The 15008-nt window shown below is 41.9% G+C and overlaps 1 protein-coding gene across 1 annotated transcript; it reads right to left on the reverse strand.

The window, feature by feature from the left end:
- Window positions 1–8647: 8647 nt before the first annotated feature.
- On the reverse strand, window positions 8648–14267 carry LOC139601226 (uncharacterized). Its single transcript, XM_071450060.1, has 2 exons — window positions 13330–14267; window positions 8648–9986 (listed from the first exon to the last, which is right to left on the reverse strand). The coding sequence occupies exon 2, from the start codon at window positions 9785–9787 to the stop codon at window positions 8648–8650; it is 1140 nt and encodes a 379-aa protein (XP_071306161.1). The 5' UTR covers window positions 9788–9986; window positions 13330–14267.
- Between the last annotated feature and the right edge of the window lie 741 nt (window positions 14268–15008).

Below are 15008 nucleotides of genomic sequence, written 5' to 3' on the forward strand. Positions count from 1 at the left end.
TGAAACATTTAGCAATTTTTTTTCAAAATCCCTCAGAATTCCTCAGGATAAGTGTTTCTCTATCAAAATTTCCTGCCACCAGGCAGTAGTGAAAAGCTGTGCAATTCACAGCAGCAGCAATTTTCTTAATAAATCACAGAAGTTACACATACTTTCAAGATAGAAAAAGCCTCCAGAGCCTGTATAACAGTCTCATTTAAGAAGCTGATATCTAGGAGTTTGCCCCAGTTCAGCCCAAGGGGAGTCTGATCTTCCTCCTTGATCATTGGTAAAGAATACTCCAATAACTTGGCAGAAATGGTGAGAGACCTGGACACTTTCTCCTGCCCCGTATTTTGTAAAGTGAGGAATTGGAATTCTTGAAAACAATGAAAGAAAAAAAAAATTTAGAACAAATTCATTTTGTCCAGTTGTTACTATACTCTCTCAGAGGAGGAAGAATGATATTTTTACTTGTGATCTCAGGACTTCTTCGGAATTGTTAAATTATAAAGTAATTGGCTAAAAAATGTAAATATATATAGGGACCCAAACACAGGTGGCATCCTCAGAAGCAAGGAATATATTTACATTCTGCTACAGCAATATGTTTTTGCCAATTCTTTTGCCTTTCCTACCAACCATTTCTCCATTACCAAAAGGGTCAAGTTGAATACTTATCTTCAGGAAGCAGTTCCAGTTAATGCTATTCTGTCTGAAAATCCAATTTTACCAGTTGTGTCAGTCCTACATTAGTTATGGTTGGTAGGATTTCTAGGTAAGTCAGTAAGAGGTAAATTGAGCTCTGGGTAGGTTTAGAAACGTGACATGTTTCCCACTTTCTAACAGGGAACATGGAAATCCTGTGGTACTGCATGGTTTCTGTGTGTGACCAAATGTGCTATGCAGATCTTAATCTGAGACAGACTAAGATTCAACTGAGATAGATTAAGACCTGAGACAGGGTTGTCAAGTCCAAAAGCTATGCAGTGAGCTAGAAGAAAAAAAGGCAGACTCCCACAGGAACCCAGCACAGTAGCAGCCATAACTTTTTCCCATGGTAACAGGTATAACACCACACACACACTCCTTTTCTTATTTTTTTCCACCTTTGCCTCTTGACATAGTAAATGTTGCAGGCAAAGAGTGATAATTTCAATATACATTAAAATAGTAGTACATTAAATATAAGGAATGCCAACTTCTTCTGAGAAATCCAGAAAGGATTATAATATATACAAGCAAAGTAATTATATTGTGCAAAAAAAGTGTCCAGTATTCATTTTTCACCAAACACTATTAACCTTTTTTCCACCTAGCTTTTAAAGCACACAGTTGCAACAAAACCAGTTATATTAAACAAATGGTAAATGGTCTGTCTTAAAACTAAATGAAATGAATAATGGATCTGCATATTTGACAGGCAGAACTGAGATTGCCTTTTTTCTTGTGAATGAATGCAGTTTATAGGTTAGAAAATATTATATGAATTGTTAATAAAACAATTAAAGTAAGTAAATCAATACACCAAAATGTTTTTAAAAAACACCCACCCCAGCACTGCAATTGTTTTATATTTATGCTCTACTTCCCTACTATGAGATGTGAAAGTCTTCTAGTTGTCTTCAGTTCACTGATTGTGTCTCCCCAGCACTGTCACTCCTTATTAAGTATTGAAATCTCCCCCGCATTCAAATCCACACTGTAATAATTTCTACCTGAGTAATATTCTTATCTGCCTCAGAACCAAATATTTGCCATCCTTACTGAAGAATTGCCAAAGAAGAATAGACTGAACAGGTTATGTCTTCATGGAATTGTACTTCCTTCAATCTTTAATGTGATCTGATCTTGCAACACATTCTGTGTGTAATAAGGCCTGAAACCTCAGGTCTTTGCACATTAAACAATCAGACAAGGTGACCCCAGTACTTTTTAATTTAATCTCTCTTTATGTAGGCATTAAATGTAAATCCAATTTTCATTTCCAGCTCCTAATTATCAATAAAATATTGAGTTTGCATAATAATTCAAAGATTAGTAGAAGCAGAAGAGAGAAAATGCATGTTAAAATACTTAACCTATCTTCATTCTCTGTGAACTATAGCATTCCAGTCCACTGAGTGCAAGGTGTCCCAAGTTATTATATGTGACAGTGATTAGAGAAGGCTGGTACAGGTAGGAGCACCAATGAAGCCAGTAATACCTGTGATAAGGTAACTCAAAGAAAAAAAAAAAGGCAATAAAATAATTTTTAGCTTGAAAATTTCTGGAGAACTGTGAGGTTACACACCTTTCTAGTGTAAAAATGCCTTGTCAGAGATATACTGTAAAATAAAATATAAGATGCTAAATTCAGAATCAACTGTCTGTCTTTGTACTGCTACTGTACATACTAAAGATTTGTGGAGCTTCTCCTAATTGTGTTCATTTGAATTCAATGCTCCAGCTGGATAGATTACATAGTCTGTGTAAACAACCCTGTGAACATTTTCTCCTCCATAGTAATAATCAGTTTATTGTAAAAGGAATATTCTCAGATCTGAGTTGTACAAGAGTAATGCAGAAAAACTTCAAGCTGCTTGCCCAGACTTGGGCTCCACGGGAGCTGAGTGTTGGTTGTTCACAAAGACCCAGTGTGTGACTGAACAGAGCCCTTTAGCTTCAAGGGAGTAATGCTCAGCAGGAGCAAAACTCTTCTCATGTTCAAAGTGTTTCCAATCTGTTTCTTTTTCTCCACAGCGTGTTCTGTCACTCTTTCACTCTGTCAATCCAGATGGGAAGATAAACATAGACAAAGCAAGTAGACACACAGAATTTGGCTCCTGTTTAACCAGTAGAAATATCCACTGGAGCCAAATGGAAGCTATACATTTTGATTCCTTTGGGCATGTAGTTTCATACATTTTCAGACTACACAAGATGTGAGGTTCCAATCAAAAATTCCAACACATGGGTAATTCTTTTAGCATTTTCTGTTTTCTTTCAATCTTGCTTTTGTTTGATGACTGTTTTCAGAAATAGACATTCGAAGCCTGTAGGCACATATTTATGCATGGAAGAAAGATGTAAAACAGCAAGTACTTTGTTCTGCAAATTACTGAAAACACGTAGGCTAAAGAAACAACAAACCTTAATGAGCATTTAATTTTTCTTTTTTTGACAACAAGAGACACCTCATGAAGGAAGAAACATGGCAAAAGATTATCAGTTTCAAGTGTATGTGCACAAATGTCTGTACATGAGGAAGTATCAAGAGGAAATAAATATTTGTATGTAGTCCAAAACATCTATGAGGTTTTTGGAAGAACTGAGATATAGTTAGGTAGATCACACAGCCCAAGTAAAGTTAGAGACAGGTGCAAAATATTCAGGGAAGACAAAATAAGTGGATTGTGCTATGTGTGAAAAAACCTAAAATGTGTGATGTATTTCCACATGGTAGACAGTGATCTAGCTGAGAACTCATGGATCAGGATACAAGAAGAGGTCAGTGAGTGTAACAGCATGGTAGGGATATGTTACAGACCACAGTTTAGGCCAAAGCATTCTTTAAATTGCCTGAAGATATCTTGGGATCACCAGCTCATGTTCATGAGGATCTTGAACCTCCATGACATCTGCTAGCATAGCAACATGGTGGGAAGGGAGCAGTCAAGGACATTTCTAGAGGGTGTGAGAAACAGTTTCTTGATCCAGACACTTGAGCCAACTCAGGATGACACACAGGGGACTGTGCTAGTCACTAGAAAGCAGCTGTTTGGGGATATGGTAATCAATGGCAGCCTTGGCTTTACCTAACAAGGAAGAATGAAGCTGAAGATTTGCACACAGAGGTTTTCTGAGTTTTTTTGCAAAAGATGTCAAAAACAGTAAAAGGACTTTCTATTGGGCATTAGTATTAGAAGGCTGAACTAAGAAAATGTATGCCTCTTGTTTAATTGGCTTGGTGGTTCGGGCACAGAAGACAAAGCAAAGACTGATGTTTTGTATCCAGTATCTTCCTTAGCTCAGACTTCACCAACAAAATTTCCCAGGCCTTTGTGCTCAGACAGTTGTCCCTGAATTGCTGTTCTCTGTTTTCCTTGAGGAACTGTGGAGATCAGGGGAGGTCCACAGCAACAGGAAGAAGTGTTGCACTCACTTCAAAGATTGAAGCTCAAGCAAGCCTTGCGTCAGTCCCTTGGGAAATCTTTGAGTCAGACCTCTGGAAACACATTTCTTGGCACAGAAGGTGAAGTAGGTGTCTGGGAACAATCAGCACAGAAGTACCAGGACTGAGTCATCCCTGTCCGATTCCTGATTGCCTTCAGTGATGAAATTACTTGTTCTATGGATGGGTAAATATAATTTACCTCAGCTTTAGCAAGGCTTTTGTCACCAGCTCTCATGTTATTCTTCTACCTATAATGGAACTTTATGGCCTAGAGGGGTGGAAAATTAAATGCATGGAAACAAGTTACAGAGGTGGGCAAAAGGGCCACATACTGGAAGCCAGCAAAAGTGGAGTATTGCATGAGTCTGGAGGAAATGATGGAGTTCTCTCTTATCAAGCTTGGAACTAATGTCAAATTGTGGGAGTGCAGATATGCAATCAACACACAATAGCGGAGCAGTCATTCAGAAGGACCTAGACATGCTAAAGGAATTGGCAGACAGAAACCCCTATTTCTGCCAACATACAAAAATTGCAAAGCTATGTGTCTGTGACACTGGTGCAGTGTCCTGCCTGTCTGGGAGCAGCTCTTCAGGAAGGGGCCTGGGCATTTTTAAGACTGGAGGAGAGACCATCTCCAAACAACCCAGTCAGCCTCCAGTGGCAGGGGATCACAAAATGGTGGACCCCCAGTTCTCAGTGCTGTGTGCTGTGAAAACAAAAAACAATTGGTTTAAACTGAAGCAGGGTAGTTTTAAAGAGTGTGTTAGGAAAAACATTTTCACGCCAAGTCAGTCAAGTTGTGAAGCATGTTGCCCGAAAAGTGTGTGCAGTCTCCATCTGTAGACTATAAATCCCTGAGCAACAGAGTCTGACCCCACAGCTGACCCTGTTTTTGGTTACACTAGAGACCTCCTGAGTTTCCTTCCAGCCTGAATTGTGCTGAGATTTTTCAACTCTTCCATAAAGGCTTTTTTCTTTATGACACTTGAACATTTGCCCTAAGAACTGTACTGACTACCTGCACAACTACAATTTTTCTCCTCTTTTTGATGTGATGCTGTTTTATGAGACAATATAATAAATCAACACGTGAACAGTAGAATCCTGCAGTTCTTTCCATTGGTCTTTTTCACTCCTCTGCAATAGCTGTACTACATATTAAGAGAGTTGTCTTCCTTTTTGAGCACCCTTGTGCCAGGAATTCTTGGAAAGTTAGACATGAAGCTTCTGGAAACTTTGCTTTTGCTTTTGTTGTTAAGCTCACCTCTATGATAGGCAAATAATAATGCATAATGTATTAAAAAATAAAAATAATTTATAAACCCAATACTTACCTTCCGTTTGAATAAAGGCAAGGATCAAACTTACATTAGCTTGTGAAATACCTGAATAAAATAATAGAATCATAAAATATCATGAGTTGGAAGGGGCTCACAAGGCTCATCAAAGTTCAATTCCTGTCATAATGTTGCTGAGGATAGCAAGCACATCAATCTTAAGATTATTCTTTACATTTAATTTCAAACTCTGTCCAGGTATTTCTAACTCTGACCACAGTAATGTGTGATCTATATTTATCTGCAAATAATTAATAAAGTTTCCAATGAGAACCAAGAAGAATGTAGCTAGTTTGGATGTTTAGAAGAAAGAGGCCGCCTTTCTTCAGGGGGAGATTTTAAAAATATAGCTAAATTATTGCATCTTGAATAATGCTTGAATGTGTGTAATTTGGCATTTTTAGGATGAAGAAAAAGTTTTAGAATCCACAATAAAAACAGCAGTAGCTGAGCAGTCCAATGAAGACCATGAAATCAGAAGACACCTTACTAAGCCTCTACATTGGGTCTATCATTCATACTCTATATGTGTACTTAAATGTCTATAAAACATTATTTTTGAACTTTCACGATTGGCAAAAAAACTATCTGGAATAATAAATACATTGGAGAAACAATAATAGTCTCTAGCAGTGGAGGAGTTCTTATATGTTATCTTGGTCTAAGACTTCCAAAACATCTAAGGAACTTGAATGACTAGGTTCCTCAGGAAGCTTAAAAAAATTATCTTATTTAAAAGATCTGAATTTTTCTTTTTTTTTCTTTTTTTTTTAAATATATCTATTAGAAAAGCAATACACTTGACTGGCTGAATATTTGGTTGAAGTATTTTTCTCAAGGTAGTCAATCATAAATGAACAAAAAACCCCAATCTTTTTTGTGTCAGTGAGCCAATTTTTATCACTAATAAAAATTAAGTTGGGTTAGTTATTTTTTTAGAGTTTTTTTTTGTTTTTTTCTGACATAGTGACAATAAAACTAATAAAGATATCAGTGGTGAGGGAAGGCAAAGGATGAGACTGTGAAATTCTACAAAACTAAAAGAAAGTAATTACATGATAAAATGCATTTTTCCAGTACACAGTATATAATGAGCATCTAGTTTTCAAAACACCAGTTTATGCTTTACTTATGCAAGTTACTTGGATTTATACCGAGTATATTAAATACTAATATTCTATGTAAACATGTCGCTATTTCTTCATTATGTCCAGGAATCTCAAAGGAAGCAGCACAGATCACAAAAATTATCAATGCAATGTGATAGAAGAAGAATAATCATATTTATGGGCGTCTGATGCTGTTCAATCCAAGTTACTGTTTTTCAGAGACTGCCTAGAGCCATGTTGTTAGTTAAGGCGGTAGAAAGTGAGGTGAAAACAGTGTTTCTTGTACATCTGTCATCTTCCTCCATATTCCTGCTCTGTAGTTGCAGTTTCCCTGATCACCCATCATAAACCTCCTGTGTGGTGCTGACCTGTCATGTTATTGAGACTTCAGCATCTATCTCCAATTATATTTGACAAGCTTTTTTTCTGTCCAGTGATGTGGGTTTTGTTTTTTTGTTTTTTTTGGGTTTTTTTGAGGGATTTACATTCATGCCCTAAATGAAGTAAGTAAAGGAGACTAATTCACCCAGTATATAGGAAGATCACAGGAAATCTGGTGCTAAATTATTTACAGGCAATCTGGTTTGGGTGTCTGTTACAGATAGAAGCTATGTCTGTTCTGAAATTCTTTTGTTCAGTTTAGATACTTAGAATAAATTCTAATATACATTGTAGGTTGTAAACAAGAATTTTCTTCTACTCATTTCACAAGTCATAGTCAAATAAATTTACAATGAGACAAAAAGCAGCACTCTGTAAGGAGTTGGAATTTTTTGTGTAACCAGTAAAAAAACTTGAAAATGAAACTTATGTTCTGAAGCATATGGAATAAAAATTGCAACATCTTCATTTATGCGAAGTCAACTATAAAACACATTGAAATTTTTCATTCAGATTACATAGTTTCAAATCACATAGTTGTTTGCCTTAAAAAAAACCTCCTATTGCACGCATCTGATTATTCAGGTTGTACATTCCTAAACTAGTGTGATTTACATTTGAATGAAGTTTCCAATTTTACTGAGTGACATGGAATCTAATTAGATTCTGTAGGAGAGGAGTGTCAATTATAAAAAGTAAGGTTCTGGAAAATTAGCCTAAATAAAATTTTACTGAACAGAACATGCAATTACAATATACATCAGAGTGCTTCCATTATTACTTGTAGATTATTATTATTTTATTTCACTTTCTCATGAAGAAATGAAGAGTCAGCATCTGGTCTATCAGCAGTGACATTGATGACATTAGAGCAACTCCTAATATGGTGCAATATGGTGCTCAGTTTTAGTGGTATCAAATCTGAAAAATCCTTCTGCAAAGGCTTATGTCCCAGTCTCTCTGCAAGCCTCTCAAGTCCCTGGGCCTTACCCGGGTCGGCAGAGAGTGGGGGGGGTGACCCCACCACGGCCGACTGCGGGGAGACACTGTCTGTGCCCCGAGGGTGCTGAGGGCACTCAGGCTGGTTGCCTTTGCTGCAGCAGAGACGACCGAGACGTCGGTGGAAGAGGAAAGGGGCCGACTCCCAGCAGGGGGTATTCCAAGGTTTTATTAAGGAGTCCCGAGGGAGCTCCTATACCTCAGGGGGTCCTCCTGCCGAGAGCACTGGGGGATGTTCGAAGCTTACATTTAAAGGGGGGAGGAAACTAACATAGATAAAATCCTACTGACCAATAGGTATCTCTGGGGGATGGGTGCTGGGGGGATAGACATACAAAACAGCGTATGGGGCAGGACTTGGGGGGTTGACCCTTGGCCCCTGGCTCATCACTCAACAACTTGGACCGAAACTTCTAGGTAGGGGGATGGGATGTCGAGGTGACTGGCAGAGAGCCAGGGTGGGGGTTTTGGAGATCTTATCCCAGGAAAGGGATAACACAAGTAGAGGGAAGAGGAGGGGGGGGGTATAGTCTGGGATAAACCATTTGGGAAAAACATGGGGATACAAAACCAACTACTTCAAAGTATTACTAAATATAAGAACGCACTACAACATCTCCCTCTTTTCGTTTAAATAAAAAAGGAAGAGGCACCTAAACATTAAATTTCAGCTCGGAGTGCTATCAATCATCAGCAAACCAAGGCTGTTTTGTAAATTCTGCAGAGGTTTCTGTCCCTTCCTCAGAAGAGGTGGGAACCGTCACCTGATTGACCTCTAAAGGGGAAATAGCTTTCGAGATCAGTTTGGTCACAATGCTCTTGATGATCCCAAAACTGATCAAAATAACAAGAAGAACAAGCAAAACTAAAAATACAGATTTCAAAATGGATTTGACCCAGCCCGAGAGTCCCCATCCCTGAAAGAGTCCATCCATCCAGTCCGCTGTTTCTTGCTTGATGTCTTGGACCATTTGTTGCATCTTCCCGATGATTTTGTGGACATTTTCAGCTTTGGATGACAGATTCAGGCAACAGAGACCTTCAAACTCCTCACAACGATGGTTATGTAGCAAGAGGAGAAAATCAATTGCAGCCCGATTTTGTAGGGTGGCTTGCCTTGTTGTTTCATCGTCTGCCAGGAGGTCTGAAAGTGCAGCTGATGTAATATTGGCCTGTTTAGCAACCCAACACTCTAGATGTGATAATTCGCCTAGAGCTTTCGCTGCAGACACCCATGGCAAAAACACGGTGATCGCAACTCCTTTTGGTTTGGACCAATGTACAATTTCAGAATCGCAATTTGGGTCCAGATTCCTTAAATCTCTCTTTTTGCGGGCCGAATTGCGGGTGTTGGTTTTGGTTCGCCAATCCATGATTTGGGTTTTGTTGGGTGTAAACAGGCTCAGCTTTCCAATGGTGCATGGACCTCCGATTAGACGAGAGGGGATGCCTGCCCATGCCCTGTCCCCGCAAATGAGGAAAAACCCCTTAGGAAGGGCACGGGGCTTATTATCAGGGGTAGAAGGTATTCCTACTTGGGAAATTTTCTTACACCAAATTTTTGCTGTATAGTTCACTTTAAACTGTTTGACTTCATGGTACAAATCTACTTGATCTTTTGGTGTAAACGTAAACTGAACACAATAGAATGCCTTGGCAGAACCAAGGAGTTCAAATTCTTGGGGTTCTTTTTCTGCTACTGCTTGTCTATCAATTAATTTTGACCAAGGGGATAACGGATTATATACTGGGGGAAGGGGAGCAGCTAATGTTGGCGGAAATTCATCATATTTAGATGGGATCCCCACAAGGCAAGTGGACATCGGGTCAGACACAGAAGAGGTTGACAGGCAAATGTGGTCTTGGTTGAGGACTCTGGCGAGGGTGGTTCACACATTTGCTTGGGGTTGTGGAACAATCCACATCTGACCTGGATGGACGGCTGTCAACAGAAGCAACGGAAGGATGGGGCTCATTCTGATGACACCAGGGCTGAGTTCAGATCAAAGGAAAACACTAAAACTGAAAATAAAAAATGTTAGGGATGAGGTCCAGGTAACAACAATTTAACTTTAAAGAGTCTGACGGCGCTTCCTCCTCCAGCAGGCACTGGCTACCTGTGTTGCAGCTTTGTCCTTTGACACCTTAGGAATGTACGGTCTCACCCACCTGGAGGGGATCCATCTCAAGCCTGAGGGAGTGGATACGCACGCATATCCCCTACCCCAGACTACGAGCTCATGGGGCCCCTCTATTTTCCAAGTTTCAGGGTCCTTTATGAGGACTGGCGGACGCACCTTTAATTTGTGCTGACTGTTCTCGTTAAAATGTCTTACAATAGGTGGGTTAAGGTTTTCAAAGGTACAGTTCAAAAAGTTCAGTGTGAACAGTGCTTTGGACAGCTGGATTTGAGGGGTCTCTGTTTTCATCACTTCACGTTGTCGGTGAAGAACCTTTTTTAGGTTCTGATGGGCTCTCTCCACCACAGCTTGGCCTGTCGGGGAATAGGGGATGCCTGTTTTGTGTTCTATTCCCCATTGCTGCAGGAAGCTCTGAAGGTCTTTGGACTTGTACGCTGGGCCATTGTCTGTTTTGATGACCTTAGGGATTCCTAATGTGGAAAAGGCTTGCATGAAATGCTTCTTTACCTCACTGGCTTTCTCCCCTGTGTGGGCAGAAGCATAGATGGCACCAGAAAAGGTATCCACGGAGACGTGGACATATTTAAATTTGCCAAATGATGGGATGTGGGTTACATCTGTCTGCCACACTTCGCAGCTCTGCAAGCCCCTAGGGTTTGCACCTGCACTTAAGGTAGGTAGTGACTGATTTTGACAAGAAGGGCAGGTGGCTACGATGGCCTGGGCTTGTTTGTGCTTCAGATGGAATTGTCGGACCAAGGCAGGTGCATTCTGATGAAAAAATTGATGACTGATCTTTGCTTGTTGGAATACCTCTGGGAGCGGGGCCATCTTGGCTGTAGCCGCAAGGGCATCAGCTTTCCGGTTACCTTCTGCAATGAACCCCGGCAGGTCTGTGTGTGACCTAACATGCATCACATAAAATGGGTGTTCTCGGCCAGAAATAATTCTTACTAACTTAGAAAGTAATTCATATAAAGGAATGTTGGAAACTTCTTGTAACACAGCATTCTCTGCCCTAGACACTACACCTGCAACATAAGCTGAATCAGTAACTACATTTAAAGGCTCAGGAAACTTCTCAAAAGCTCTGACTACAGCGGCCAACTCAGCAATTTGGGGTGATCCTTCCACCTTGGCAATATCTGCCTCCCACTGTTGAGTTTGGGGATCTTTCCAAGTTACCACTGACTTGTGAGACGCACCAGACGCGTCAGTAAAAATTGTCAGTGCTTTTAGAGGTGTCCTGCTCTGAATACTTGTCAGTGATAATGAAAACTGAACATGTGAGTTGAAAATTTTGTGGGCCGGTCTGTGAATTGAAATTTGGCCTGTGTAGCTATCTAGGGCTAATTGCAAGGCTTCATTCTCTTGATAAAATTGCTCTAGCATTGCTTGAGACAAATGGCCTGATTTCAGGTTTAAAGAAATGTAAATGCAGTCAAAGTCACACCCTGCCAATTCTCTGATCCGTATCCTTGCTTTCCGGATCAATTCTGCCATCAGCTCTTGTGGCATTGTCATCCTTTTTGACCTGTTGTGACTGAGAAAAACCCACTCTATAATTAAGAGGGGATCTTTCTTGACCTGGTCCTTTTTCTTTGCCTGGACAGTTTCCCACTGAAAAATCATACCATGGAGGTGTGGCAGCTTGCCTAAGATGATAAATTTGAAGGGGAGACCCTGCTGGCACCTGTGGGCCTGCCTAGTAGACATGATTTCCTGAACTTTCTCCAGTGCGGTTTTCGCTTCCTGGGTGAGGGTCCTGGGAGCACTAAGGTCATCTCCCCCTTTTAACAAATTGAAAAGGGGGGCTAGGTCTTCGGTGGAAATGCCTAGCCAAGGTCTCACCCAATTTAAGGATCCACAAAGTTGATGGAGATCCGCTAAGGTTTTGATATCATGTTTGATAGTCAATTTTTGCGGCACAATGGTCCGCTTTCCAATTTCAAGGCCCAGGTACTTCCAAGGTGGCATCTTTTGAATCTTTTCTTCTTGGAGCTCGAACCCTGCAGCAACCAATGCATTGATTGTCAGGTCAAGTGTGTGAGTAAGCATGTCATCACTTGGGGCACACACCAGGATGTCATCCATGTAGTGCAGGATGATGGAATCTCCTGCAGCTTCACGGACTGGAGACAACAAGGAAGAGACATACCTCTGGCAAATCACAGGACTGACTTTCAGTCCCTGAGGGAGGACGGTCCAATGGTATCTCTTCATTGGGGCCTCCAAGTTAATGGTGGGAACCGAGAAGGCAAAACACGGAGCATCGTCAGGATGTAGGGGAATGTGAAAAAAACAATCTTTGATGTCAATTACAGCTAAAGACCAATTTTGTGGAAGCATGCTGGGTGAGGGCATCCCTGGTTGTAGGGAGCCCATGTCCTCAATAACGTTGTTGATTTGACGGAGGTCATGGAGTAGTCTCCACTTGTCTTTGTTTGGTTTTTTAATGACAAAGACAGGCGAATTCCACGGCGACGTGGTCTCCACAATGTGACCTTTTTCTAACTGCTCTTGTACAAGTTCTTCAAGCGCCTTTAATTTGGTTTTATTGAGCGGCCACTGAACTACCCTTATTGGAGTATCAGTTTTCCAAATCAATTTTTGGGCATGGCGCACCTCAGCGACCGCTCCCCGAAAAAACTGCGGGTTTTCTGGGATGTCAATTGTGGTTCCCCATTGAACCATTAAATCTCTGCCCCAGAGGGGCTCTGTGTAGTCTAAAACAAACGGGCGAATGGAAGCTATTTTGCCATTGGGTCCCTCAATTTGAACAACGTTTTTTGACTGTCTTGCCAATTGAATTCCCCCTACACCTTGCACGTGTCCTGCTACGTTTTGCAATTCCCAGTGTGATGGCCACTCTTTAGATGGAATAATCATGACATCTGCTCCAGTATCTAGAAGTCCTTGTATGGACTTGTACTCACCACCACGGTGTAACCCACATGATAGCTTGGGTTTTTCTTTTCCCAATACCTGAGTCCAGCAGACATTGGGACGGAGTTTACCTCTGAGGGTGTCTGCTTGCTCCTGGTCCCATGGAGGCTCAGGCACTGGGATGGCTTGGGCTATGATTTGGCCTTTGGGCAAGTACACGGGTGGATGAGTACAGTGAAGCCATATGACAAATTGTTTCGGGTCTGATGATATGAGACCCGGAGGAATAATAATTTCTTGGGGTGTGTGTTTTGTGTCCCCAAGGACGACATACTTACTGTGACGCTTCTGGCAAAGCTGTGTCCAAGTACCTGGTTGTTCAGGGTTAACAGATATGAAATGCCAGTTAGTGTCTCTGAGATGGAGAGGTTCGGTCAACGCCAGCCTGTAAGGATTATGTGAAGAGACAGTGGTTAAAATTGGTCTGGGATTATTCCAAGGAAATGAATGTTCTGTTTTGTTCAAAGCCAGTGCCTCGCTTGGCACCGATACATCTTTTACACTAGATTTCTTTTCCCTCCCCCGTACTTGAATTGAGCCCACCCTATTTTTGTCATAGCGCTGGGGAAAGGAGCGCTCTTTACTCAGTTTTTTGAGAGGTGGTCCTTTGGGGAATTCTGGTTCTTAAGCATATTGTATTTAAAGTCTAAAAACTGCTTTTTCAGAGGGCAGTCCGGCATCCAATGCCCCAACTTCCCACAAAGATGGCAAGGTCTATTAGAGCTGGAGATTCTCTCTTGTGGCATCGTGACATGCTGGAGCTGGCTGGTAAATGGTGGCTCAGGAGTTTCCACTGCAGCAATCCTTCTCTGTGGTTTTGGTCTCTCGTCGTGGTCAGCGAGGGTGATGGTAACTTTCTTCTCACACACTTCAAGCATGGCCTGCAGCGTAGGCGTTGGGTCAAGAGGCAGGCTGAGGATAGCAGCTTTGCACTTCTCATTGGCATTTTCTTTAGCAATCTCGGTGAGGATTTCCATCCTGGCTCCTTCATTCTGAACTTGCAATTCAACAGCTTTTCTCAACCTTTCCACAAAACTCAAAAAGGACTCAAATGGAGATTGTGTTATTTTCAAATAATTTTCAATTGGAATACTAGGACGGAGCCCAAAGAAAGCTTTCTCAGCTGCTCTAGCACCTTCTCTGAAAGCCCTTGTGGGAATGCTTTCTGCCTGGATCATGCTATCTTCCCAACCTCCCTGTCCACAGAGGTGATCGAGGGATAACATATTACCATAAACATCACGAGCAGTAGCTTCATCAGCCCACAGAGCTGGTAAAATTGCTCTCAATCCTTTCTGCCATGCAACATCCCACAAGAGATATTCAGAAGAGGATAACAGGCAGGAAAAAAGGTGTTTTATATCAGCAGGGGTTAAAATGTGAGCGAATAATGTAGCTTTAAGGAGCCCTCTAAAATATTCACTTGATCTCCCAAAATCTTTCTGGGCTTTGGCTAGTTCTTTAACAGAATCAACAGAAAGGGGGCTATAATTTGGCTGGAATGCCCCGTTGACATCTGGAATATATGAGACAGGGGCAGCAGAAAAGGACTGTGCTGTTTCCGGGTTGTGTCTCCCAGCAACAGCGTCTCTTGTTACACTGGTCTGAGGGCCGGAGGGCGGGCCGTGGGGGGGGCGGAGGGAGCCCGCGGCGGGCGGGCAGAGCTCTGAGGGGGCGGGGGCGGCCGGGGCCAGGGCGGGAGGGGCGGCCGGGGCCGGAGCAGGAGACGGGGGAAGGGCGGGAGGGCGGGTTTCAGGGGCGGGGTGCTCCGAGCAGAATGGGTTGTTGGGAGAGCGAAAGGGATTATGGGAAGGCGAGGAAACCACCATTGCCACGTGGTGTCCGCCATTATGGTCCTGAGAAGTTACCGGACGCGTCTCAGGGGTACCAAGGCGGGCACTAAGGTTGTGAGACACGGTATTATAACTTGGGGAAGCAGGGGGGAGGGTGGGATTTC

This window comes from Agelaius tricolor, unplaced genomic scaffold, assembly GCF_023055355.1.
Source record: "Agelaius tricolor isolate 1412-34295 unplaced genomic scaffold, bAgeTri1.0.p SCAF_2, whole genome shotgun sequence".
In the NCBI taxonomy this organism is placed as follows: domain Eukaryota; kingdom Metazoa; phylum Chordata; class Aves; order Passeriformes; family Icteridae; genus Agelaius; species Agelaius tricolor.